This window comes from Leptinotarsa decemlineata, unplaced genomic scaffold (genome assembly GCF_025532065.1).
Source record: "Leptinotarsa decemlineata unplaced genomic scaffold, Ldec_3_MD MMD2_tig00000035_RagTag_RagTag, whole genome shotgun sequence".
NCBI lineage: Eukaryota > Metazoa > Arthropoda > Insecta > Coleoptera > Chrysomelidae > Leptinotarsa > Leptinotarsa decemlineata.
The window spans coordinates 24319677-24346255 of NW_027412540.1; the positions used below are offsets into that span (position 1 = coordinate 24319677).

At 35.2% G+C, this 26579-nt stretch overlaps 5 protein-coding genes across 7 annotated transcripts in view; 2 read left to right on the forward strand and 3 right to left on the reverse strand.

Moving 5' to 3' along the window:
• LOC111509759 (opioid-binding protein/cell adhesion molecule homolog) overlaps window positions 1-2427 on the forward strand; it is a 39981-nt gene extending 37554 nt beyond the window's left edge. For both annotated transcript variants that reach the window (XM_023165567.2, XM_074172073.1), the window contains exons 6-7: window positions 50-382; window positions 2281-2427. In XM_023165567.2, coding sequence (XP_023021335.1) covers window positions 50-382; window positions 2281-2423 — 476 coding nt within the window. In that variant the 3' untranslated portion in view covers window positions 2424-2427. The remainder of the gene's footprint in view (window positions 1-49; window positions 383-2280) is intronic.
• Window positions 2428-3120: 693 nt separating this feature from the next.
• Window positions 3121-4302, reverse strand: LOC111509761 (thioredoxin domain-containing protein 9). Its single transcript, XM_023165575.2, has one exon. The coding sequence runs from the start codon at window positions 4173-4175 to the stop codon at window positions 3435-3437; it is 741 nt and encodes a 246-aa protein (XP_023021343.2). The 5' UTR covers window positions 4176-4302; the 3' UTR covers window positions 3121-3434.
• Window positions 4303-5813: 1511 nt separating this feature from the next.
• On the reverse strand, window positions 5814-9636 carry LOC111509758 (endoplasmic reticulum-Golgi intermediate compartment protein 2). The gene is made up of 6 exons (XM_023165566.2): window positions 9355-9636; window positions 9145-9300; window positions 8679-8842; window positions 8285-8588; window positions 6136-6396; window positions 5814-6033 (listed from the first exon to the last, which is right to left on the reverse strand). The coding sequence occupies exons 1-6, from the start codon at window positions 9476-9478 to the stop codon at window positions 5885-5887; spliced, it is 1158 nt and encodes a 385-aa protein (XP_023021334.2). The 5' UTR covers window positions 9479-9636; the 3' UTR covers window positions 5814-5884.
• A 586-nt stretch (window positions 9637-10222) lies between these two features.
• The window catches only part of kl-3 (dynein heavy chain 8, axonemal kl-3), a 126173-nt gene continuing 109816 nt past the window's right edge, over window positions 10223-26579 (forward strand). The window contains exons 1-12 of one of the 2 annotated variants that reach the window (XM_074172077.1): window positions 10223-10354; window positions 10410-10615; window positions 11886-12108; window positions 13594-13736; window positions 13796-13994; window positions 14761-14921; window positions 14978-15157; window positions 15970-16293; window positions 21868-22286; window positions 23999-24224; window positions 24276-24516; window positions 25096-25500. In XM_074172077.1, the coding sequence (XP_074028178.1) occupies window positions 10433-10615; window positions 11886-12108; window positions 13594-13736; window positions 13796-13994; window positions 14761-14921; window positions 14978-15157; window positions 15970-16293; window positions 21868-22286; window positions 23999-24224; window positions 24276-24516; window positions 25096-25500 (2704 nt within the window). In that variant the 5' untranslated portion in view covers window positions 10223-10354; window positions 10410-10432. The remainder of the gene's footprint in view (window positions 10355-10409; window positions 10616-11885; window positions 12109-13593; window positions 13737-13795; window positions 13995-14760; window positions 14922-14977; window positions 15158-15969; window positions 16294-21867; window positions 22287-23998; window positions 24225-24275; window positions 24517-25095; window positions 25501-26579) is intronic. The other variant, XM_074172078.1, reaches the window with a different exon arrangement.
• LOC141481065 (uncharacterized) lies at window positions 16600-18204 on the reverse strand. The gene is made up of 3 exons (XM_074172083.1): window positions 17602-18204; window positions 17321-17542; window positions 16600-17264 (listed from the first exon to the last, which is right to left on the reverse strand). The coding sequence occupies exons 1-3, from the start codon at window positions 17770-17772 to the stop codon at window positions 16617-16619; spliced, it is 1041 nt and encodes a 346-aa protein (XP_074028184.1). The 5' UTR covers window positions 17773-18204; the 3' UTR covers window positions 16600-16616.

The following is a 26579-nucleotide window of genomic DNA, read 5'->3' on the forward strand; positions in this document are numbered from 1 at the left end:
ACTGTAAGTTTATGAAAATTCTTACATTTTGTATTTGTTCTTTTTTCAGGAGTGCCCAATCCAGGAGTTTTCAAAAGAACCGAAGACAAAAACTTGAATGCTAAGACTTCGTACACCCTAATCTGGGAAGTTGACAGTTACACGTCGATCATCGAATATAACCTTTGGTTCAGACCATACCGAACAACCAGGGGTACGAATTCGCCCAATTGGACAAAACTAACCATTCCCACCGAACATTCTTCAGGTTCGGTTTATTCAAAGTCTTATACCATCAAAGGACTAAAAGAAAAGACAGTGTACGAGGCTTTGCTGGTTTCTAGAAATAGATATGGCTGGTCGAAACCTTCGCCAATTTTACGGTTTGCAACAGCTGGTGCAGGTAAAGATTACATTCGTTTGATTAGTTTCTGTAAGATAAGGATTTTTGCGTTTTTTATTTGCCTATTTCTTTATATTTCTCGAAGCAAACTATTCAATTCTGTGCAATGGGTCAGTAGACTAGGCATAATATATTAAGTTCAAAATGCTTTAATGCGCATTTAAGATATCAAGGATTTTAAAAGAAAATTTCCATTCAAAAAGTGTAAACTTTAACTGCCAGTGTCAAAGTTGATATCCGGGTTTTTTGGCCATGGTCAATACGTTTTTATCTATGACCTACAACTCCGGCAGATATCAAAGGCGATATATTATTCAAGGGACGAAGTATATGATGGTTATCCTCAAAACAGATTCTACGGAATTTGTTTGGTTCTTCGGTTCTATTCCATTGATGCTGGGCCTTCCTATTGGTTGAAATGAGTGACCTGAAATTAAACAGGGGAACTAAAACAATCAGAAAGAGTATAAGGTCATCTAAACATACCAGAGGGCCTTTAGCAACTTCTGGGATTTACTGTCATCTTTTTGGTGGCTGATGATCTCTTTCAAGACAGTGAAATACTCGCAGTACAATTTGTTTTTCTCTTACTGACCGACACTCCGACCGTTTTACCTTTTTCGACGTGGAAGGCCCGACCATGTCTCCCATTTTTTGAGTAGTTTGAGAACGGTGTAGAAATACAATTATGTAACGCTTAAACACTTATTAGCACTATTATTTTCACCAATTGTTATCACAACACGTCGATTGCTGACTAACTTAACTGTAAAACGTACAATTCACGCTGTATGATTCACAAACCAATGATACGCTCATGGCTGCAAGTACATTAGTGAGAACTGCAACGATGAGATGGAAGTTACGGTAAAGTGACAAAGACAAAAATATCGTTGCGTACAGCGTTGCCACTAGTTGTAATAAATATCTAACACTTTACAGAAAATAATGAATTTTAACTGATCAGTAATCAGGAAATGTATAAGTATTACTCATTACAAGCTCATTACTGATTTTTGTCATAAATAATACCTTTTAATCGTACTAGTATTGTGTATTATCTATAATTTGCCACAACCTACAACTCTACTGCTTACTATATTTTGATTCTGCTATAAACTGGTAACGTAAAATTTAGATATGACAACGCGCTTTACTCTCAATCATTATTGGTTTTACTATACGTGTGTACCTCCGAATAACCAACCAGGCATTTCTACATCTTTAAGTTCCACAATTACAAAATATAAATTAGTTGAAGCAGAAATTCATGGGGACGTACAGACGAAAGTTTTTTCATTCACTTTTTCCTAAAAAAACACTTCAATGTTTTACTGGTCGCCTCCTTCTTCGGAGACTTTCGGATAAAAATAACATATCTATTATCGGACTGACGACCTCGTCAAAACCGTCGACTTCCCGCCTGGTTACTGGCGGGAAAGGGAAGAAAACTGTTCACATATAGTCAGTGGGCATACTTGAAGACTGGCCATAAATCAAATCATCTAAAAGAACAATTCGTTTAGGCAAGTCTCAACTTCCAATACTGGGTTTTTTAGCTGCAATGGAGAACTTTATACAGATATAGAAAACTGTTTAGTTCACCTGCATAAGCAGTTTATTCATCAGTTACTTTTCGTATTTAGTCCTATAAGGCAAAGAACTAATAATTTAAACATATTTATCTTAACGTTACAGACTTTTGTTCAATATTTATGGCAAATTGATTTTAGAGATATGGCAAAAGTACCTAAGTTGGGCAAATAATAAGAAAACCCCTACTCAATTAAAAGGACATACATCTCACTGAATATTCATTTTTTCCTCATTTAAGAAACACCTTCTCGTGATTTTATTCGATTTTGATGAATTCAAGATATTTATGTTTTCAATTTCAGAACTGAATGAAGAGATGATAACCACAGTCCAAGTAAATGTGCAGGAAAACATTTTCACACTGGAATCCAGTTCGTCGAGTGGGAAACAAACTTTTATGCTATATATTTTTGTATTGTTGAACATTATACAATTTACTGTTTGAAAAATGAATTTTTGTCCAAAACTATCACAACAGATAATTTTATCATTATGTTCACAAGCTCACATAGGTATAAAAATAACAAGTTTTATGGATTGAAATTCTGTTTCTTAATCTCACATACAAAACACATACCTTCTATGTGTAACTCATTTAGAAAACTATTTGAGGCATGTTCTATTCTTGATATAATTTGCAATATCAACAACCAATATTTAGATTCTACTTTCATTCTGAAACTGTTTTGCCAGCACCATACTTGTAACTCTTTTAGTTAATCAACATAAACTCTAGGTTAGTCAGAAACTGATATATCTATATAAGGAGATTCAAGATACACTATATATCTGCAATGATAAACATAGTTTTGAATATTTTCGTATGACTGGTGTAAAAATTAATTATCTGACTTATTAGGGTTCCATGCTCTTTTAAAATTTTCAAATGAATCAAAGTATGTTTTAAATTACATATTTAACCTAGAATATTATACCTAGAATATAATTTATTCTTTTAGCACACTTCTGAAACTTGCCAGTTTCTTTAGATTTCAAGAAAAACATTTGAAAACATAAAACCATTTTCTATATAAATGTGACAATGAATTACTACCAAATGTATTTTTATCACAACCCAACATATAAAACATTCTCACTATTTATAATAATGTAATAGTGTAGAGAATGAAAATAAATCACAATTCATAATAGAATCTATTTAATATAAAAATGTCATGCAGTTATCGTGGCAAATGAAAAGTTATAGTGATCATAACAAACAAAATGGATAAAAAGATAGGTACAAAGATTTCTAATGTGAAAAATATTTTTATACAAATGAAAATGATTATAAAATCATTAAATATAAAAATACTAAATAATTTAGGACTCTCAGTTTTATAAAAAGTTAATTGTTATCTTAGTACTTTCGGTACTTTCTCAGATCAAGAAATTGTAGAAACTTGTTAGTTTTATAAAGTGTATGATAAATTTAAATTTCCTTGTCCTTTGCATATTACTCGATTCCCAATTCTGCGGCCTCTTCTGGTGTCAGTTCTGCAAAACTTTTATTAACATTTTCTGACTTTGCAGATTCTCTTGCTAAACCATATTCTTCAATATCTAAATCATCATCATCTCTATTGAAAATACCATCTCTAATTTTTTTCCCACTTCCTTTGCTTTTCTTTTCTTGCAATAATGGTGGAACAGACAAATCACCTTCATAATTAATCACTTCATGTTGTGCAATCCTCCACTCTATTGTCTCCGTTGAAAAATCATCACAATTGCCAAGCTGCGTGAATCCTACTATTTTATCGACCATCACACCATTCTTTATCAAGACTATGGTGGGTAGAGTTTTTATTTTCAATTTTTCTACTAGGAAAGGAGATTTTTCAGCGTTGAGTTTAGTGAAGCGAGTCTCGATGTGCTTGGGTGCCAAAGCCTTCAAATGTTTGTCAACAATTTCACAACGAGGAGTACTGTTTCTGTAAAAATGTAAGATAACATTGTCAGATTTCTTGATGACATCAAAGAACATTTTTTCCTCTGCCAACTCCTCATATTTTCCATGATCATTAGCAAGCCATATTTTTTTGTTTTCTTCTTGTTTCTGGAGTTCTCTAATCCTGCTCTGTTTGAGTTGCTCCAAATCATTAACATCCAAATTATCTATATGTTCTATAACTGCATCAACTTGTTTTTCGATTGCTGCTGTGACGTTCATTAAATTTTGTTCCAGTTGTGCCATTTTTTTATTTAAATCGTATCAAATCGCTTGTGTTTTTGAAATACGACAATTTTTAGTAGCAGATGTTTATTGTACCCCTTTTATAACTTTTATCTCAAATGCCGATGACAGTTGACAAGTCAGTCAGGTTAAGGTAAAAAAGATACGTTCCAAAAGTAACCACCATAGAACGACAGAACTTACAATTATATATGTGGGGAGTACAACGCGTTACAAATATGGCAGATGGACAAATCGTAAATTCCCTAAAAAAAAGGGAGTTCTTAAAATCAACAGAAAGTTTTTGATTGATTACTTCAACCAATAAAAACGCGATACTATTATTGATGATTCCATAGAATTCATCAACATGAGAAGGGAAAAAGGGTAATGTTATTCCACTTTTCTTTTCTTTCTTCTTCTACTTGAATTAGCACAATTCTCAACAAAATAATTCATCGTTTTACAATAGATAAAAACGCTTTGCACTATTCAAATTATAACAATATTGTTCAATAATATTAGAAAATTGCCTTCTCCAACGTATGTAAATACAATTTCCAAAAGGATCGTCTTGGTTGCGTAAAAGTAAAGAAGAATAGACCTCGAAACGTGACAATTTCTGTCGATCGTTCAAAGCATAGGACACACACTTTTCGAGCTATTTGACCTTTCCAATACGTTTCAAACCATCAAAAACTACATGAGAGCTGACGTCCAGTTCTTCCACGAACTGTTTGTAATGGGTAAGTTTCCACCAGGGTCCTCAAATCCTCGTCCTGGATTACTGTAGGTCGACCACTTCGGAGCACATCTTCGACGCTAAAATCTCCGGAACGAAATTCCGCAAATTAACGTCGAACACTATCGTTGCCAAATGCCGGGTTGATTTTTGAGCTGTTTTGGCAGTTCTTTGCTTCAATTTATTTTCGTAGTGAAAAACGGTCCGAAAAAGCTGAAAAGGCAAAAAATGAAATTTATAAAAAATGAACAGCAATCATAGAATATTACTGGAGTTTTTTCCCATCACCAAATCGTTATTTTTAACACCTCGACACGTGTTTCGATCACCAAGTGATCATCTTCAAGAGGAAAATAAAACTGTTTTGTCACCTCGACACGCGTCGAGGTGTTGAAAATAACGATTTGGTGTTGGAAAAAAACTCCAGTAATATTCATTACTACACCAAAGGTTCCAAACAGTACATCATGGGCAATCATAGAGTACAACATTCTCTATCGATCAGTATATACCATGACAAAGTGAGATAAATATTAATTGCGATATATATTTACAAAAACACGTAACCTTGAAATTTCATTGAAAAGTTTCCTCTATATTGTAATTCGTTAACAGCAACTTCATTCTAGTTGAGAATTTTTACCATTCTGACCACAGAATTATAACTGTTCTGTGATTCTGACCTACTGTTGTGGTCAGGGTTGCCAACGATTTTTGTAATTTTTTTGGAAAATATTCCAAAAATCGACGACCATCAATCCGAAGAATAGTGACACTGAAATTTCTTAATTATTATCATGGATAACTTCCAAGAGATATTATATTAAAGTTTTATTATTCAGACATAGTCTTTTGCAATCTGTTATGATTACAAAAAGCTTCTGTGGAAGAAGTGTGTCTCGGAAAGAAACAAGTCATTGTAAAAATAATTTAATATACAAGTTGGTGTATAATGAAAAACAAACAAAAACTGATAACAAAATCAGTACTATAATACTTGTAATGGTTGTGTAGAAACACCATCAATCAAGGACGCTTTATCATTCACTTGGTTATCAGTGTGTTTTTTAAAAAATTTAGAAGTCCAGTTGCACATTACACAGTCTATCAAAAACTGAACGATTCTATTGACTATACCTGAAAATAAAAACAAAATTTATCACAACAATATAAATTGGAATTGTACAACTGAAAAGAAACAGAAAATGGTATAATATGGCGATGTCACAATAAAATTACCTGAACAAACAAATATTCCTCCCACGATCGAAGACAATCTAGCAAGAAATACACCCAAATTATCCCTTTCTTGCTTAACAGTTACACGTAGGGCAGACACATCATACTTGAAAAACAATCCAGGAATACCATGACTGCCTTTATCATGGTCAATTGGTCTGCTGAGAGCCTTAACACTATACTGATAAGTTTTCACCGATGTCAAGAACGTATCCACATTAGTTGGTACAACTTCAATAAAGTAATTGAATAACGTACGACCTGAAATTGCGAAAAATGATTGTTTAATAAGTGATTCGGGAATGCCTTTCCTGAATTACCACCTACACTTTCAGGTCAGTTCAATTATTCTAACTAGGTAAAATTGTCAGTATATTCATGATGTGTAGAATTTCACAGCAGGTGCTTAATAGATTATTTGCTGTTGCCAGATTTATTAGTCGTGGTCTGCGATAAGCAAATTTAGTTTGCAACTCGGGCACTGCAACTGTTACCACATTGCCTTTGAGTGTCTACCGCAGTGGTAGACGAAACGTCAGGCACGCAAACCTGCAGACCACGGCCAAAAAAAGCACGAGAAATAGCTTTCACATACAGTAGAATCCGGATGTAACGACTTTCAAGGGACCAGATATAATATATCGTACTAACTGGACGACGCACAAAACAGATCAATTTTGTGGTACTAAAGTGTACATTAGTTCATTTGTCTTTCATTTAGCTGTTCGGATTGGTGATCGATAGGTGAATAAAACATTTCAAAGGAATCACATATGCTTGATTTTAATAGTTTTTAAATAAATATCCTAATGTACAAAAATATGTACTTACATTATGTACTGTAATACAAAGAGATAAAATACACACGCAATGCACGAAAAGACTGTGTTACTAACATAGAAATTCTGTTACTTGAGTTTGTTTTTGACAAACTTTTGTTCTGTAGTAAGAATTTCGTACAGCATAATGAATTCGCAACACCATTGAGAATTTTTGCAGCCTTCAGAGCTTCAGACACACTCGAGGTTGGATAAATCTCCTTTGGTGCGTCATCATCACCGTTATTATCTTTGCTATTCACGTCGTTGGCCATTATATTTTCCACAATGTTTTCATCAGGTGGTTCCTCACAAGTGGCGACAGCATCATCGACACACGCGTATTGTTTGAAGTTCTCGTTTGTTATGGGTAACTGATGCATATCAATAGCCCCCGCCCAAATGCTCAGCGGCAACTCGTCTTCTTCGTTGAAATCATCTGGGTTTGAAGTTAGGCTACATTCTATATTGTTTTGCACATCACTTTGTTGAACTGACATAGACTCGCCAGCAATCTTACCACAGACGATGTTGTGTCTCACTTCTAAATGGTTTATCCAACTTATGGAACATGTGAAATTTTGCATGTCTAACTGTCTAGTAAAAAAGTTTGCTTTCTCTTGTAGCAGAGGTCCATTAAGGAGTATTCTCAGGTCGCACTAAAGCTTGAACCACTGTAACAATGCCTTATCCAACTGCTCATGAGTAGAAGTCCTTACCCTTACATGTTTGTATTTCAAAACATTGGCATTGAACAGGACTCGAATCTTATCTTTATTCTTTTTAATTGTGAATATTGTAGAATGGAATACCCCAAACTTCTTTGCGAGGGCTGCATTTGATTCACCGGCTTCTAATCGGTGTAATATTGTACTTTTTCTTCAATTGCAAAACACTTTCACTCCACAGAATTCGTTTTGTTGAATTTTATGAACTTACAACAAGTGACAAAGACTTCATACTGGAACCTCTGGCCTAAAATCTATTAATATCTGTTAGTAGTACCTATCAATAGAGGTACCTAAGAAGAGAGAATGCGCCGAGGCATTGGTGTGCAGATTGTGTAAACAAAACATTGCGCGACGTTTCAACCAGAAGTATTATTATGAGAAACGGTCGCTATAAGCGGTGGTTCGCTTAAACCGGAGTCGCCGCTCTAAACGGATAGTCGTTATAAACAGAGTCGTTATATATGAATTCTACTGTACTTGTATTTTCTTCACCTTTTTGATAATCTGGACTACAATGAAAGTGATATGTTTACACCTTAATTTGAATTAGCGATACTTTTGTGTTTTCTCAAAAAGTTTTGAAGCAATGATTAAACTCACCATAAGCTCCAACCAACTCATCTCCTTCTAATGGATGGACAATACCAGGACTTGGATCGCCGAAACTGAACTTATTGATCCTGTGTGAAAAATTATAGTCTCTTTCAGACATGAAAGCATTTATGTGAACATGACCCCTTGGCAAATGCAAACTTTTACCTGCAGTTATGTGAAAGTTACCAGCTACCTTGTTGAGGATCAGACTACCATGAATCCTGCAAGCATCGAAGGGTTTGTCCGGTTTATCATTTCTCGCCGGCAAGTCGCCGAAATGTGTGGAGAATCGACTCCTCCATAATAAATCCTGGAAATAGATTGAATGTCTTTTAGAATTGTTATAGGACCTAAACACGTATGGAAAGTTATATTTATATTGATGAAAGATCTTTCTCACCTTGACAGCATGATATTCTTCACGAAGATATGAATTAAAGTGCCTTTTGTTTTCAAAATGGATATGTTGATTTTGTGCCAGCTCAAACCATGTATCTTCTTCCTCCAGTGCTCCAAATTTGAAGGCATTTTGATTTGTTGAATCTAGTATATCTGCTCCTAAAACTGAATCCTATTTACAGCTTTCCATTAAATACTATTTTCATTTTCAAATATTTTAGATGGGTCCCTTTCCAGACAACACTTGAACGTTTATCATTGTCAGTATCGAAGTTGTCACTTCATTGTTGGCAAAGATGGTAGTCAGAGACAGGTTTTATAAATGTAGACGTGTAGTTACCCTTGTTCCAAACAGTGGATTTTAGAACCTCATGTGTTATGAAAATGGATGTTATGCTTGTGTAAACATAGTCACTAATATTGGTAATAACAAAAAAGGTTTATAATGTATCACCCTTCATACTTACAGTGACATGGCATAGCTACTGTTATATCAACATTTATTTTCAACTGTTCATCCAGTTCCACGTCAGGTGAAAATTTGAAAATGAATTTGCTATCCAAATAATAATTTACTTCAGAATATACCAGCCACAAGATGAGTAAGAAACTTATTATGGAAACTGAAAAGAGCACTCTGAAAGTAATTGCTATTTTTTCTGGTACTTACAACGTACAGGTGCCACCAACAGATGAGGTTTCTTTGAAAGGTTCCTCTACTTTTGGAAAAATGTCCAATTTCTTTACTTTACTCAATCTCGAACCTCTGTACCTGAGCATCGTTACCTTTTCTGGTTCCATATTCTTTCGTGATGTCCCTTAGTGGAATTTCTGCAATCGTACATACACAAGTTACATGTATTAATATTAATGTCCTAAACCTGAGAGATAAGACTTCGATCAGATTGAAAATATACAAATACTGACATTTTATTGTTGATATCCTTGACAGTATGACGTATGACAGAAACAGTGACAGTTGTTGCGTCTACCAATATTCAGAAAGTGCATATCAGAACTGCTTCGAGGATTGAAATAAACGCTTGCACAAGTGTATTATATCTGAGGGGTCAATTTTGAAGGGGACAAAATATATTCGTGGATAAATGAATATTCACCTTATTTTTTTATTAGAGTAGTGTGCCTACAAATTGAGTTTTGTGGCTATATGATTACGCAATACTGTTATTTGCTCCTAATAGACAACACAAGTTTTTTTTAGTGATGTGACGTGCAGGAAGAATATGTACTGAAACCCCAGGAAACGCGAGTTTCTTATTTGCTGTTCTACAGGACAAGCGATATTATCCGATCTAACTTAATATCGACTTTGTTTTTTTGTTGATTTCAATGAATGTTTTATCCATTCATTTTGTTATAATAAGATATGCATAGTTTTTATACTCCATTATTGTTAAACACAAGTGAAATGGAATGTTACGTTCACTATTTGATTCGGTTTTGGATTGAAATTTACCGATTTCTTCATTTTTATTAACCGAGTTAATGAGGAAATAACAAAAACTTATAATTTTCCTGTTCTATAAACTACTTTCATAGATTTTGAAATACTGAATACTATGGCAATTGAAACAAATAAAAACAGTATATTCAATTAGTGTCAAACTAAAAAGAATATTCTTTTAATACTATTATCTTTCTGAACTTGAATCTCTGGTTTGTAATCAACTTACCAAACTCAATTTTAGAAATAACGGTTTTTCGTTCCTAGTGAAGAAGATAACTGTAAAAAACATGGATGAGCCTGAACAGAATCTAAATGCTGCTAGTTCCTCCGTCCTCTTCGTAGGTGCTCCCTCTGAATCGGACATCGATATGATAGTAGGAGTCGCCAAAAAGATTGCATCATCAGGACAAAAAAAATTGAGGACGAGCGCTACATTTCTGGCCCTGCAAGAATCCGTTAAAGAGAGAGCGGTGAGAGATTTAATTTACATAAATCGTGATGTGTTTCGCTATACAATAGCTCACTCAAACAGGATCATCAATTCGGTTGCGAAACAGACTCGCCGTGACCCATGTAAGGGTACGGGAGCTTTTATCTCATTCTTTCTGCTCTTGACTAATCGCCAAAGAGAACCATCCCCGGGCTTTAAACTCTCGATATGTTCTTGTCAACTCTAATTCCTAAATATAGCTTGTTTTACTTCATTGGCTTTCGCGTTCGCTCTGACTGTTGTGTCTCTAGGAAACAGAGTCTTGTGATACGTTCTTCTCAGACGGTTTCTTTTTCTAATCAGAGATTTTATCCGTGGAGGGAATTCGTTATAGGATCTCGGTGATTCTTCATAATTCTTGGTAACTGCCGAAAGAGCGTTGTTGGTGTCTTCCTCGAGGCGTACCACAACTACATCTGAGACTGCGGTGGTTTCGAGATGTCGTAATATACTGGTTTCTTTCTTGAAAGCTTCCCAGTATGTCCTGATCCTTCTGCTATTGTTTTGTATTGGGGGGCCTTTTGCCAGGATCAGTGTCAGTGGGTTGTGATCTGAGTCCAACTCATAGGTGAGAGTTAGGTTTCTGACAACTGCTATGCCGAGAACGACGGGTCTATGAGGTAATTGGTAATGGGTAGGCTCCACCGGTCCCAAAAACTGGTAACAGTGTTGATTTGCATTAGCGTAAAAGCGCTCTACCGTTTAAATTATAGACCATGCTCAACTGTGTGTTTTGCGTTTAAATCATCTGCAGCTATAGTTGGAGTATCCGTTTCGAGTAAGGGTGTCTTCGGTAGTAACCGGTTGTTAGAGAGATTATACACTGATATAAGTACTGGGTATTGCGACTGCGTGAATCATATTTATGTCGATTCAAGTAGTTTGGTGTGCTAATTACTGTACCTGGATTGGGTGAATTGTCAATGACATTCATTGACGCTTTTCTACCTGCCGTCATGATGTTTGTTGGTCTTGAACTTCTTAGAATGGGATTCCATATTCGGTCGAAGTTCGCAGCTTCATCTTTTTTCTTGAAATTATCCGTGTGTTTTCAACATAAATACGCTTTACGCAGTCGATATACCCAGTCATCGGAGATAAACTCAAGATGTATGGACCTCTGAAGAAGCTAGCCACGTCAGGAATAAATTCCAAAAATCGATGGCCCTCAAACCCGAATGAAAATAGTGACACTGAAAAGCTCTGCCGCGAAACCATTAACCATTTCGTCATTTCAAAAATACTTTCAGCAAAAAATGAAGGAGCAAAGAACTCTTCGGTATCAAGAATTGCAATTGCCCCACAGGCATATATGCGATATGGTTGCGATGTATTGGGGAATCGAACCCAGCGAAGTGATGGAAGGTGTTATTGATGATGTATTCCATTTGGAACTCCTGCAGAGTCTTCTGGATAAAGATAAAATAAAATGTATCCTTTTTTACTGTCAAGATGGACCACCATATCCTCTGGGTGAGTCTATATACCTCCAATATAGGTTTTTAACCGGCCAAATTAGACCAAGAAATATAGATAATAAATATAAAAAATATAACAATACGTCGATTATTAACTATAAAAATTATAATAAAGATAATATTGAACGTTTTAAAACTTTTATAACGCGATCTTATTAAGTACACTGATGAAAAGAGCTCCATGGAGCGAACATTTTTTTGGAAAACTATTCAAGCTTTTTTGTGATCTTAATTGAAGATTCAAGTCGAGTAAAATATTGTTAAATCAATAATTATTCAGTTTTTTTTTAAACAGAACTGGCTGGTATCTCAATCGCCACAAAAAAAATAACCAGAAAATGAATTTCTGGCAAACACAACAATCTGCACTAACAGCAGACATACCCTATTAGCCTTGAACAGATAACGTGTTACCTGAGGGGTGGTACTAGAGTGCCACCAAGATTTAGCCAGAGCCTCGGTGGTTGATAACATTATCCCGAGGTGGGTTAAAGGGCACGACAGAAGTGAAGGTAATCGCATTGCCGACTTTTTAGCCAAGAAAGCGGCTGGACTAAGAATTTTAGGACCCAGTGGCACTTACGGCTTGATGACTTCAACAATTGCCGAACTAGCCAATTGTTACACCCATGCTCAACCCCTAAAGGTGGAATTAAAGGATGCAGTCTTGCCAGGATCACCCTTGACGACCCTGAGATGCTGGCGCCGAAGAAATATCTGTCGATTACCAGGAAAAATCTACTCTTAACAGTAGGATTTCTGACTATCTACTGTCAACTAAGGAAACACCTCCATAATATGGGGCTAGTGGACCCACCTCTATGCAGGATGTGTGAACAGAAAGATGAGACTGTCAGGCATGTCCTATGCGGAGTTATCGTCAATAAGAGAGTGTGTGTTCGGCGAGTCTTGGCCTACACCTGCCGATATAAAGGAGATGTCTCCAAGTGACCTGTCCACCTTCCTGGAAAAGACAGGCTGGACGATGACCTAGGAGGACAACTCCTCGGGAGGATGTACAATGGGTCACATGTGGCCTAAGTGCTGTGGGCTTACACTCATCCTCCCTACTCTACAGATACAGAGATACCTACTCAGTTTTTTGAATAATTCACTTTAATATTTTTTTCCAACGAGAATCAATTTTTCATAGTATTCAGAATACACCATAATTTTCCGTATCTTCAAATTCACCCGCGGAGGCCTATTTTCGGCGTTGAATTAAAATTATAAATAATAGAGATACAGTTTCAGCAGGTGGGACTTTTCTCTGGAAAGTTCCTCCCTTTTAAGGATAATTTTTTAAATCTCTCAATTCTTTATAGTTTTCGAAATATTTGCAAAAACCTAAATATCACATTTTAGCACATTTTTCTAGGAATCATTCCCAGTCGAATGAGCCATCTCACGTATTTTTTCGGCCATTATCTCTATTTTCACCATTTTCAATTTCTGAACTAGACTAAAATGAAATTTTCAGAATCCGGTAGAAGCGGTACTACTACTAACAAACTGATAAGAAGAATATTTGTTTCGAATGGTACAACTTATGGAATGGATGGGAAAGCGGTTGCTGTCTATAAAGTTAGCAACGCCGCTCTTGACCTGAAAAATATAAATGACGTAAGAAAAATTCAAAATAATAGCATTTATAACATTTTAGTGACATGTTTCATTTTTAGGATGTGTGTTTCGTTCAGTTTGACATGAGCGAAGGCACTTCAAATTTTGCTGCTGTCGCGTATGACCTGTTGAAAGACATCTCAACACCCCTGATCGGTCTAACTAAAGATTGGGGGGATCTTCCGAAAACAGAAAACGGTCGGATGCAAAAGTTGGATTTCGAAGGAGATTTCTCGGCATTCGTCACATTTCTAGATAGTACATACTTATATTTTCTTTTTTAAATGACTAAAGACAAGATGGCGTCGTCCAAAAATCACCATTATTTTGTATTCATCGTATGAAATAGGATTTATGGATGATAAAAATCGTTACAATTTTTATATATTACATTAGGAACTAACATTTATTTTTCGTAAAATCAAATCCGTCATTATAAGTTAAACAGCAGTCATAGCGAATGACGTCACATCTATGTAAATATCATTTCGTTTCCTTCCAGGTCATCCTGTGGTGAAAATGCTGTAAATTAAGTAAATCTTACCTAAACGTGATAGCAATCAGACTAGTGTAAAGATTATATTGTAGTTTCACACCAGAATAAGATTTTTTCCATTATGATCTATTTATTTATGATTGTAGGTATATCAAAGCTGTGCAAAATTCAGTCACTTATTTCGTATTGTTGTCTTGCGTGTAACAAACGTTTGAAATTTTTTCAGATCAGTTATGTTATCACACTGAAGAACTGCACACCACTTCAGAATTTATAATCATTGGAATAATAACTTTCTTTAATGTCTAATGTTGATATAGACGTGACGTCATGGAGAATTGTCATGATGCCGGCGAGCATTTTGGCGCGAATTTCAAACTTTGAAGTGAACTACTAATTTTGTCTACCAAACTTCCGTATTCCAAAATATTATTTGTTTTGGAAACAGTAATACTTCTGAACATTTCAAAATAGTTTTGTTGAAATCAGTCATCAAGCCTGCCTTTAATATTCATGAATTTATTTTAGGAACAAAAATAGACCTGAGTGGAGTTGTTACGTTTTCCTACGACAAAAATGTACTCAATCAGATAGACCGAGAAGATAAACGGGAAAAGGCATTTTTCGATAAGGCGTTAATCCAACAAGTAGAAACAATAGTTAGAGTCTGGCATAAATTGATTGAAAGGGTAGATAGGGAACATTCTAGACAATTCATCGACAATCATGAACGGAATATTTTCAGTGTTTGGTACAGTTTAGGCAACTGCGAAGAGAAGATGAGTTTGTGGGACCAGTTGCCGAAATTGAATACTGGAGAAGGCAGTTAGCCAGATTTACGAGCCTGGTTGAGTTTTTGGAAAAGGAGGAGTGTTATCAGTTCATAGACTTTCTGGAATATATTGATAATAAAGAGATTATGAAGGTTCGTTCAGTGAAGAATTTTGTCCTGGTGGTAGTAATGATTTTAATATTGATAAAGAATATCACAATTTCAGAATATTGAAATGAATTTGACTAATGAACGCAAGGAAAAAATGTCAGTCATCTCATGATGATGCTAACTTGATTATTAAAACCTGCGTCGAGAGAGAGTGCTGCAGCTCTAGTGTGGGAAACGTGATTTCATTAGAATCGGTTGTAGAAGTTATAGAGAGGATATATTATTGAAATGTATTATTCAATATAAATTCACATATTTAAGAGCTCTTGGAATGTAACGACGATCTATTTCGTATATTTTTATATATTAAGCATTTTACGCCATCTGGCATAAATGGAAATAAGTCTGGATACTGTATCGAGGAGAAATACATACGACGCCAACTGAAATGAGTCAGCGCAGAAACGTAAAATCGTTCTGTGTTAAAAGTTTCCGCGCACTTGAGTCATATTTCGTCAATGTACTATTGACATTAGTTTGTGTGACCAATAGCTATCTTCTGGGGCTATGTTGAAATTTCTGTAAGTACAATTTTGGACCTTTGGCGTAAAGAATCTATTGAAAATTCTTTTCATTCAATAGAACAACAATTCTGTCTCTCGACGTGGGTTTCGTAGAAACGTTTTCCTTAATCGAGTGAAATAACCTATAAAATGGCGAAAAAGTTTTCTTGTCTTTAAATTGTTAATAAAAAGTTTTCATGTCCTGGCCATTTTTGAAAATGTCCCAAAAAAGAGTACCATCTTTCCAACAATGGACGCACTTTATGGTTTCAGATCAGTTAATTGTTTCAGATCTGGAAAAAACACTTGAACGCTGTATACGATACAAGAAACGAATGTTCTGATAACGTCAAATACTTATATTCAATGGAAAAATACTGGGAACCGTTCTACAGACTAGAATTACCGGAGCTTGCCAATCACATTCCCCCTCTCTTACATGCAATTCGAATGGTTTACACCACATCGAGATATTACAACAGCACCGGAAATATAACAGCCCTTTTAGTGAAAGTTTCAAATCAGATCATCATAAAATGCCGAAATTATTTGAACTGCAACGGTTCTAAAACAGTTTGGAACCAACCCAAGCAAGAAGTTCTAGACAAAATCAAGGTAAAATCTATACTGAGAAGGATACCCTTTTAGTTCAATGAAATGTTACATTCTTAGGCCTTAGCGTGCGTTTTTCAGAGGACACAATTTTATTTTTTGATGTGTAAGGGAGTTATTATAAGCTTGAGTTCAAGTTTGTGGGGTCACCCGGCCGCCATCTTGAAAAAAGGGACGCATCTTGTGTTGGAGGGAGCGATGATAAGTTAAATGTATTTATTTCTGACCGGGATATTATAAGCTTATATCGTCATAGTTACGCTATCAATAAAGAGGGTCATAACTCCCTTGGGACATTATAGATTTTATGAAAACTGAACCATATTTTATTTATTCACGTCATTACAAATAATAAATGTACAATTTTGAAATGTTCCCTGAAAATTACTTCCGCCACTGGAAACAATTTCTTCTTTTGTATGGCTGGAGCTTCTGTTCACTACAGTCGAGGTACCTGCCTCTTCTGATGACAAAGTAGACAGCATACGCGCCGTTTTATTTCTCAATTCGATGCTATCCTCCAAATACCCCTCCGCCACCGTGGAACTTTTCCAACCACCGTGTCTTTTTAAGTTAGTCATAGTTGCTCCTGCATTGGCTAGAGCAGTAGCAGAAGTGCGACGAAGGCAATATCCCGTATAGGAAGATGAGTTTGGCAATCCTAAATACATTGCGATTTTGCTGGGGATTTTCCCAAACATGTTTTTTCCAATTGGCTGAGATGTACATTTATTTTGTCGGAAGCTCAAAAAAAATCGTTCAATACCTTCAGGACGCAAAGACATATAAAGTCTTAATAAAGGCAAAGCGGAGAACTCTTTTTCATCCACAACTGTAAATTTCTTCGATACACCAGTTTTACTTTCCGGTACGTTCACTACCATAACGGAATCTCGGTCCTCTATATCCGATATCTTCATATTCAAAAGTTCCTGACTTCTGCATCCTCCAAAATAACCCATAATCAAAACAACCTATAACAAAAAAAAGGAAATAAATACATACAAAAAGGAAAATAAGAAAAAATTACCTTATGCAATAAATGAATATCATTAGGAGCGTCCTTTAGGAATCTGATAACATCTTTAGGAGATAAAACAGCAGACTTTTTTGGCTTATAACTCTTATTCTTCCGTTTCAAAAAAGCCTGTAGTTCATTGAACTTGGTGATATCTCGTTTCTCATGTATAGTCACCATCGATTTTAGCATTGACCATTTAGTCCATAAAGAATTCGGACTATACGTTTCTGACTGAAACGAATAAACACAATTACTACCAAATCTACCGAAAAACATAGAAAATTCCTTACCAGTTCTTGAAAATATGCCAGAAATACAGTTTCAGTGACATCTTTTGGCATAACATTTTTCCGTGTCAGCCAGTCCAGATATATCTTGTATTCTTTTTGGTATACGGCTTCACTTCTCGATGGAATTAATGATTCTCTTGCTTGTTCAGCTTTTTTCAAAATATCCTCCATTATATTTGGGGTAGAAAACACGTTTTCACCGCAAACACAGCTTGATAACAAAGTTCTGTTTATAAACAAGTAACATAGCAACAACCTAGCAACAAGAAAACTCTACTATAATCAACGGTACCTGATTCAAATATACCGGGAAGGTAATGAATTGGTACATTTTTCCGTTTCAAAAATGAACAAAATGTTATTGAAATCGGTCAGAAATAAAATTATCTATGTACCACGGGAATTAATGAGCCTTAATAACCTCAGGCAATTGCTGTCCCTCGGGCCAGAGGCCCTCGGGACGCAAACTTTGCCATCGATAATTAAGGCCCTCCTAATTCCCTTGATACATAAATAACTATTTTGGTTACTATTTTAGCGAATTATTTGTTTCTCTTGATGTCCAAAGGATCATCTTCATTTCCACCATGTAAAGAGAGGAAAAAACAGTGAGCAAAGATGGCTCCACTTTCTCATTGAAAAATAATGCTGTTCCGCTAGCTAACTCAGGATGTTTCTGTGATATTTTGATGAATTCAAATTTGGCTGTGTTATAAGCTGTTGATGTTGTGTCGCATCCTGAAAACGCATGGAGAAGAGAAAATTCTCTGCAATGACGTCATCATACATGAAACCTGAAAGACAGTATAATTGATCAGAACTACGCCCCTTTGAAGGTTTTGGAAGAAAAACATTGAACTGCTTCCTTCTTGATGACGTGAGCAAGACAAAAAATGTCAATGTCATCTGCTACGATAGTCACAGAATCATGAGATTTGGATGCAGCAAGCGCAGAACGGACGATGACTGTATCTGCATCTGATTTATCCTGTTCTGACTAAAACCCACCTCTTCTAGAGCAGTTTTGAGAAGGTCTATCCAGTTTGTTTGTTTTCTTTATTACCAAGACATTTATTTTGCATCAATCTGTCGATTGGTGCTTTTTCGTGCGACGCAAGGGCTTTGTTTTTGGAGTAGCCATCGAATATTAAACTTGCAGATAGTCCATAGTGTTCTTGTACATACAATTTCGATCCCAAATAAATATATAATAGAAAACTAAGCCTAATGGTACGTTTTTTTTGTATTCTTACAAGTATCCAAAAACCCAATCAACTTTGGAGCATTGTAAAATCCAGATAAATTGATGGAATTAAACAGATTTATACTGGAAATCATTTGTTGAAAACCCCTATATCAGATTGCTCTGATGCCATTTTATTGTGAAATGACCAGAAAAAAGTTATAACGCCCGAAAGAAAATTTGTTCAAAAACTTTCAGTTGTTTTTGTTCATATTTTTTTCATTTTTCAAATAATATCTCATAAAATTTTCTGTAGAGATGCCAGTTTACGAGAAGAAGCGCGAAATTTCTTTCCACCCCTTTTTCCAAGATGGCGGCCGGAAGACAAGGGTTGCGACCCCTGAAGCTGAAACTTTAGCTTTTACTTATCACTGAAAAAAATTAAATTACCTCCTTTGAAAAACGCAACCCCAAATGTAACTTTTCGAGGTTCGGTGATCCAAATAATATTTTCAATTTTTTTATATCAATTGGAAAAGGGATCAAAAAATTTTTCGTAGATAAACAATTTATTTTTTTGCAAAATCAATAAAAAAATCAATCAATATTTTTTATTTTTTTTTAATATGTCTGTGGTTGTACGAGTTTCATGTACCTATGTTGTCTGTTACATATATTTTTAACGTTTTTTTAACATGGATGAACTAATGTTTGAGCCCTGATGATGGATGTAATAAAGTCCGAAATTTTTGGCAAAAAATTAAACTGTTCATCTATATGAAAAATTTTTTGATCCCTTTCCCAACTGATATACAGTGTACCCATTTTTAATGGAAACACCCCCTAAAATTTTAAGTTGAAAACCGATTTCAATAATTTTTTTTTGAAATGTCAAGTACTAAAAGGTCTACCTTGGGACAAAATTTGAAATGTTCATTAAAGTTTCAGGGCATACTACGATGTTTTTTCTTAGTCGAAAATCGGGATTTTTTATTAGCGATTTTTCTATTGAAAAAATCACTACTTCACTGGATTCAGAGTGCCTCTAAACAGGTGTGACCAAAATATCATGGAAAAATATTCATTATTAACAAAGTTATGACAACTGAAAAATTCGAAAACTCACACAGCTAACAGTCCCAAAAAACACCCTATATCAACAGATATAGCCATGAGAATATTTTTTTTATGATTTCAACAATAAAATGCCGCCAGATGAAAAAAAAACAAATAGCGTAAATATTTTTAATGAAAATAACGGAATTACATTCAAGTTTTCACGCAAATTAACTAAAACTAATACCTAATATTTCAATTTAAATCTTAGTTGCCATGGAAATGATATTACAGTTTGACACTTGTGAAAGATTTAAGTGTACTATTGTAAACAATATTCACCTTACAGTTCTTCGAATTATTTTGTGTCAAGGCTGCAAGATTGAGCGTATATAAGAGAGAAAATTGAAATTGTACGCCTTTCGGGAGATGACGTTAGAAGTGCTAGAAAGGATTGTAGAGTATTTAATGAGAGACATCCAGATCGTCCTCGTATTAGCTGCGGTACGGTAAAATAAATAAAATATTCAATGAAACTGGTGCAGTATCAAAAATGATGTTAAAAAGTAATCCTGTACAAAGACGAAACAGGAATGACAGGAATGATCAAATCATTTTAGATTATTTCGGAAATAATCCTAATGCCAGTATAAGGAATGCCACTTTAGATTTGAATAAACCACGAGAAACTATTCGGAATATTAAATCTTTCAAGCCAAAATTTTTACACACACTTCAAGAAGGCGACGAAGCAAGACGCCTGGAATATTGTTTATGGGCCCAAGGGGAATATTTAAACAATAGAAATTTACTAAAAAATATTTTATATGCCGACGAAGCCACTTTCACTACAAATGGAGTAGTGTCATCACAGAATTGTCGCTATTGAGCAGCGGATAATCCTAACTGAGTAATAAACTGTAAAAGCCAGTATTCCCAAAAATCAACGTCTGGTGTGGAATATTGAACGAACGAATTATTGGTCCTTTCTTTTTCGAGGAAAACATTAATGCGCAGAGGTTTCTAGAATTTTTAAACACAGAGTTTTGGGATGCTATTCACGAGCTGCCAATCAATGAACGATCAAATTTAATTGTTCAATTAGATGGGTGTTCAGTTCATTATGCCATAGCTGTGAGGCAATGGCTTAACGAACATTTTCCAGACCGATGGATAGGCCGTGGTAGTCCGTTTATAGAGTGGCCACCCAGACCTCCAGACCTCACAGTTTTGGACTTTATTCTCTGGGGACTTCTCACACAAAAGGTTTACAAAATCCGCTCAAGAGATAGAAATGAATTTTGTGCAAGAATTCGACAGGTATATGCTGATATCAGCCCTCAAGAACTAAGGAACGTAATCAGAAACATTCGTAAGCGCTACGACACATGTATCGAATTACGCGGTGGATTAGTAGAGGCTACTAGAATATGAGTTAGAATTAATTGTTGCACTGAATCGAAACATTTCAATAATTAGTTATTAGTTACGTTTATTAAAATTTTTTGCTTCATTGTTAGTTGAATTGTGTGAATGTAATTCCGTTATTTTCATTGAAAATATTTACGCCATTTGTTTTTTTTTCATCTGGCGGCACTTTATTGTTGAAATCATAAAAAAATGATATATTGTGACTGTTAGCTGTGTGAGTTTTGGAATTTTTGAGTTGTCATAACTTTGTTAATAATGAATATTTTTTCATGAAATTTTGGTCACACCTATTTAGAGGCACTCTGAATCCAGTGGCGTAGTGATTTTTTCAATAAAAAAATCGCTAATAAAAAATCCCGATTTTCGACTAAGAAAAAATATCGTAGTATGCCCTGAAACTTTAATAAACATTTTCAATTTTGTCCCAAGGTAGACCTTTTAGTACTTGACATTGAAAAAAAATTATTAAAATCGGTTTACAACTTCAAATTTTAGGGGGGTGTTTCCATTAAAAATGGGTCACACTGTATAAAAAATTAAAAAACCCAAATCTAACTTTTCCAAACAATGATTGTTAATGAAGTGTTTCTTTCTAGACATGTCTTGATCTGTATTTAAAATACTACCAATGCTTCAAACGAACTAGAAAACAAATGGAAGAAGCTGGAGAGAAACCGTTTGAATGTTCGGAAATGTTCATTTTTGGAAAATTTGAGACTTTCAAAAAGCGCGTGGAAGAAATAGTATTTGTATTGAATACCACAATAAAATACTCCATTTTGCAAAAGAGTACGATTGAGGGTATAGACGTTTTCGCAAACAAGTTTATAAACTTTCACAAGAAAATATCAACACAGAAATACGATGCTTTGAATCACCGACTTCCTTATTTCGATAATGACTATAAGGAATTCAGGCAAAATGTTGTGGATACTGAATGGGAAATGGAAGAATTTGTTGGAAGTTCGCTTTCGAAAATAACAGATGTGAATAACGTTATTAGATTACTCAAAAGGTATTTCCACAATCAATAATAACACATGTCTGCGATGAAAAAATTGTAGGATATTTAACTAATGATTTTAACAGTATTTTGTGTACAGATTACGAAAAAAATAGTGAAAAAATTCTATCACCTATAGATAAGTCACAAATTTCATCTGAAATTTTCTTATTTAATGGGTTTTAAGTTTCGATATGGGTTCAACGTTTCTGTATTATATAGCCTATACCAACTCAGAGAAAGGGAATTTGTCTCTTTTTTTACACAAGAGGGTGACCTAGATTTCTGTAACAATGTACCCGGCGTCATGGAAATGTTCAACATAACGTATGAACCAGAGAAATGGAGACTTTTGTTATTAATAAGCTCAGCTACTCTGATCATAAGTGGACCATTTGTGGAGACTTGAAAGTTATTTCAATGTTACTAGGTCAACAAGTGGTTACACTAAGTTTCCATGTTTCCTATGTGAGTGAGATAGCCGTGGCAGGTGTGGCCAATAAGAGAGGGTCTTATTCCTGGAGTTAAAAATGTTGAAAAACAAAATTCAGTGGATCCTAAAAAAATCTTACTTCCACCACTTCATAACAAATTGGGGCTAATGAAACAGTTTGTGAAAGCATTAGACAAAGAAGGAGATTGTTTCAAGTATCTTTCTGAAAAGTTTCCTGGTCTATCCGATGCTAAACTAAAAGAGGGAGTCTTCGTTGGGCCTGACATAAGAAAACTTTCAAAAAATGAAAGCTTTGTCACCAAAATGGAAATTTGGATTTCATGTAAACTTGTTATATCAGGCTTTCTTAGAAACAAAAAAGACCCAAACTACAAAACTTTGGTTGCTGAATTGATACAAAACTACAAAATGTTGGGCCGCAACATGAGTGTCAAAGTCCATTTCCTTCACTCACATCTGGACTACTTTCCCGAAAATCTAGGGGCTGGAAGTGAGGAACAAGGAGAACGGTTCCATCAAGACATAAAAGAAATGGAACCTCAATGGAAATGGAATCTCAATGGATTAAGATACCAGCCAGTTCTGTATGGACCACGCTGGTATTTTTTCCCATTCCCCACTTAATCCTTAGGCTAAGTGATCTGGAGTACACTCCACATCCTGAGCCTTATTCTATAAGCATATAACTAGGTTTTTCAAAGTTTGAAGTCAACTTGAAAACATATAAAATATTGCAAAATATAAAAAAAATTGTTGAAAATTTATTTTCTAAATTTTGATTTGAAAGAATGATAGATAAATAGATAGAAAGATTTGATAGATTGATTGAAAGTCTTGAGTTTATTTCAAAGTTTGAGACCATTATCTTAAATTGACTTTCTCATGCGTCTCAGAATTTTTGTTTGGTATTCATGGGTGTTATCACACATCTTGAAATTTTGTCATGATTCATTGAAATTCAAAATGATTTTTTCACTTCGAGAATGGCTGATGTTGAATCATCCAATCAGTCGTATAGAGAATTATAATGCTATCACTTGAGGAGGTCCACTAACATATCCTTGGGGAACACCCGAGACATTTTCATTGTTGTACTTTTTGTTCCATTGTAGCACACGTATTTGAATGATAGTTTTAAGAGCAATCCTCTGATGTCTTTTTCTTTTCTCAAAAAATATGTATGAGGATAGTACTGTATTAAATGATATCTTTAGCCCGATGAAACAAAAGAGCATTGCTCATCTAATTTCTTATTTTGGGTAATTTCTAGGTTTGAAAAGTTGAATTTGGAATGCCTTCACTTAGATGAGAGATATCTTGAAGCGATGTTGATGTTTCAAGGAGAAATTGAGGTGCTTCGAGATAGATACAACGAGGAACGACAAACGCCACAACTACCTAGAAATATGCCTCCAGTAGCTGGCAGAATTATGTGGATCAGACACTTCTATAGTAGAATTGAGGAACCTATGAATGTGTTCAAAACTAAAGACAGGGTAATAAAAAAAATTCAACATTTACAAACGTTCTAAACGACTAATTTTAAGGTTATACGACATGCAAAAGTCCAGAAGTGCATTCAGCTGTTCAACGCTTTGTCAATGGTGTTCGTTCATTATGAAAATATCTATCACGATGCTTGGTATACTTTTTCTGGTCAAGTTCGTAATTGCCTGATGGCTCCGATTTTGACGAAACACGAGAAGACGCGGAGGTATCACGTCAATTTCGATCCATATATAGCCGAAGTTATAAGAGAAGCCGAATACATGTATAAACTCGATCTTGGTAAGTATAGTCAGGATATCTTAGTTATTAGATGATGAATATTGAACAAAACTGGAGCTAATAGAGAACCTTGTGGCGCTCCGTACTCAAATATTCGCTTCTCACATGTAGTTCCATTTATATTGACTTCAGTTCTGCTAAGCAAATACGTTTTCGTTGATGGTGTGTGGTTGGAAGAAGCATTCGATACGATTAAAATTGAAAATCGACGTGTTTCAGGTTTTTGTAAAACGACCTTTGGTTTTGGTAATATCGAATTTGTTCCATATTTTGTGGACACACTGTACATGGGTTCAATGAGACCTACTTCAATCATTTGGACACATTCCATTGGAAAAAATTATAATAATTGAATAAGCTGTAGGTTTACTTATGATATCTCTTGGAGTTTTTGATGTTTCAGATCATATCCAGATCATATCCTGGTGCTGGCCTGAAAACATTGTTTACTTCATTTTCAGTTATTTCTCCCAAGTAAATGGTTTTTGTATATTACCTCTCTGAATTTTTCTGTACATACTCATTTTCCTTTTTCTGCCTGGCCATGATATTCCATATTTCGATAACAACCTATTCCAGCTGTTCCGGATGTGGGCCAAGTGCTTGTATTCTGTAAAGAGAAACTTCTGAACTCCTATGAAGTAGTGAAAGCACTGGTAGTAAGAAACGACACCATCAGGATGAACATTCCAACGCTCTTCCTTCCAATGATGAGGCCGCAATTGCTGAAGATGGAAAACGCTTTCATGGAGGCCTTTTCTACAATAACGTGGACTTCGATGAGGATCCCTGAATTCTGTACTGAAGTAACCAACGTTCTCGACTACATAGAAATGTTTGTCAAGGAAGTGAGGGATATGAAGGAGGCGCGGATTGATGAAGTACTAGACACGTTAGCTCAAACATCGCTCGTCTATTTGCCAGAAGACGCCATTAGCCCTAGCACATTTCTGGAGAAGAACATCAAACACAGACAAAAAATAGGTAATTACTCATCAGCTTGATATTAACAGTATTAAAGGGCCGAACATAACAGAAGTAGGCTTTCATTGATCTCTTTGGTCATTCAATATAATTTCTCGGCACATATTTAGATGTAAATTTGAACTGGAATGCACATCATGATCAGGTGTGTAACAGACTCAATAGTAGTTGTTATGCAATTTTGCAGCTGAAGAATATATTTACACTAGAGCAATTAATAAATGTGTACTATGCTCTCTCATATTCACGTATTTCTTATAATATTGTCCTTTGGGGCCAATGCTCGAAGAGTTTTCATCAGTCAAAAAAGACTAATTCGTCTAATATTTGGCTTAGATACCGAATGGCGTGTAGGAATCATTTTGAAAAAGTTTAAATTACTGACGGTACTGTCGATCTACATTTATAAAACTGTAACATATCGAGTGGTCCAACGAAAAGTATGCACCTTGCTTTTCTCCTTTTATTGTAACTTAACGCAAAAATGCTCGGACAGGTCAATTTTGCTTTTGAGGGGGGCACATTCTAGATGTATTTTTATACCTGTGCCTTCAACCCCCTAGCGAGGGTGAGTAACAACCCTAAAATTTTAAATAGAAAGTGGGGTCGAGTGATATATCATTTGAAAGGGCACGAAATTCTATTTCCAATGATACCTAGTTTGTTGTATTTACTTGAATAGTTATCAAAAACAGCAAGAACATTTACTCGACATTTTTGGTGTTAATGAAAATGCGGGAAAATCGGCAATTTCATCACTACTACATTCCTCAATCTCTCTCGTGCGTTTTTTGGTTCAAATAACAACAGCAGATAAGTGTACAAAAAGAATTTAGGCAAACGTTCATTGATTCAGTTCGGTTGCTTTTGAAATTATTCCAACTTTACTGTAAAAATGGTTTATTCCATTCCTGAACGAGTTGAAATTGTTAAACTTCATTATCAACATAATAGTTGTACTAGACTCACTGCTCGCCTCTTTAATAACAGTCATCCCGGGAAAAATGTGAATGATTCGTACGTTGCCAAGTTAGTCCAAAAGTTTGTCGATACCGGATCTGTCTGTAATGTGAAACACC

Bases quoted from the DNA above. Each gene is read 5' to 3' on its own strand.
- LOC111509761 (XM_023165575.2), bottom strand. From the start codon at position 4,175: ATGGCACAACTGGAACAAAATTTAATGAACGTCACAGCAGCAATCGAA.
- LOC111509758 (XM_023165566.2), bottom strand. From the start codon at position 9,478: ATGGAACCAGAAAAGGTAACGATGCTCAGGTACAGAGGTTCGAGATTG. The intron at 9,301-9,354 runs GTACGTTGTAAG...TGCTCTTTTCAG, and splicing joins CTCATCTGTTGGTGGCACCT to TTTCCATAATAAGTTTCTTA. The intron at 8,589-8,678 runs GTGAGAAAGATC...ATCTATTTCCAG, and splicing joins AAGAATATCATGCTGTCAAG to GATTTATTATGGAGGAGTCG.
- LOC141481065 (XM_074172083.1), bottom strand. From the start codon at position 17,772: ATGGAGGATATTTTGAAAAAAGCTGAACAAGCAAGAGAATCATTAATT. The intron at 17,543-17,601 runs GTAAGGAATTTT...TATTCGTTTCAG, and splicing joins TGGCATATTTTCAAGAACTG to TCAGAAACGTATAGTCCGAA. The intron at 17,265-17,320 runs GTAATTTTTTCT...TTTTTGTTATAG, and splicing joins ATATTCATTTATTGCATAAG to GTTGTTTTGATTATGGGTTA.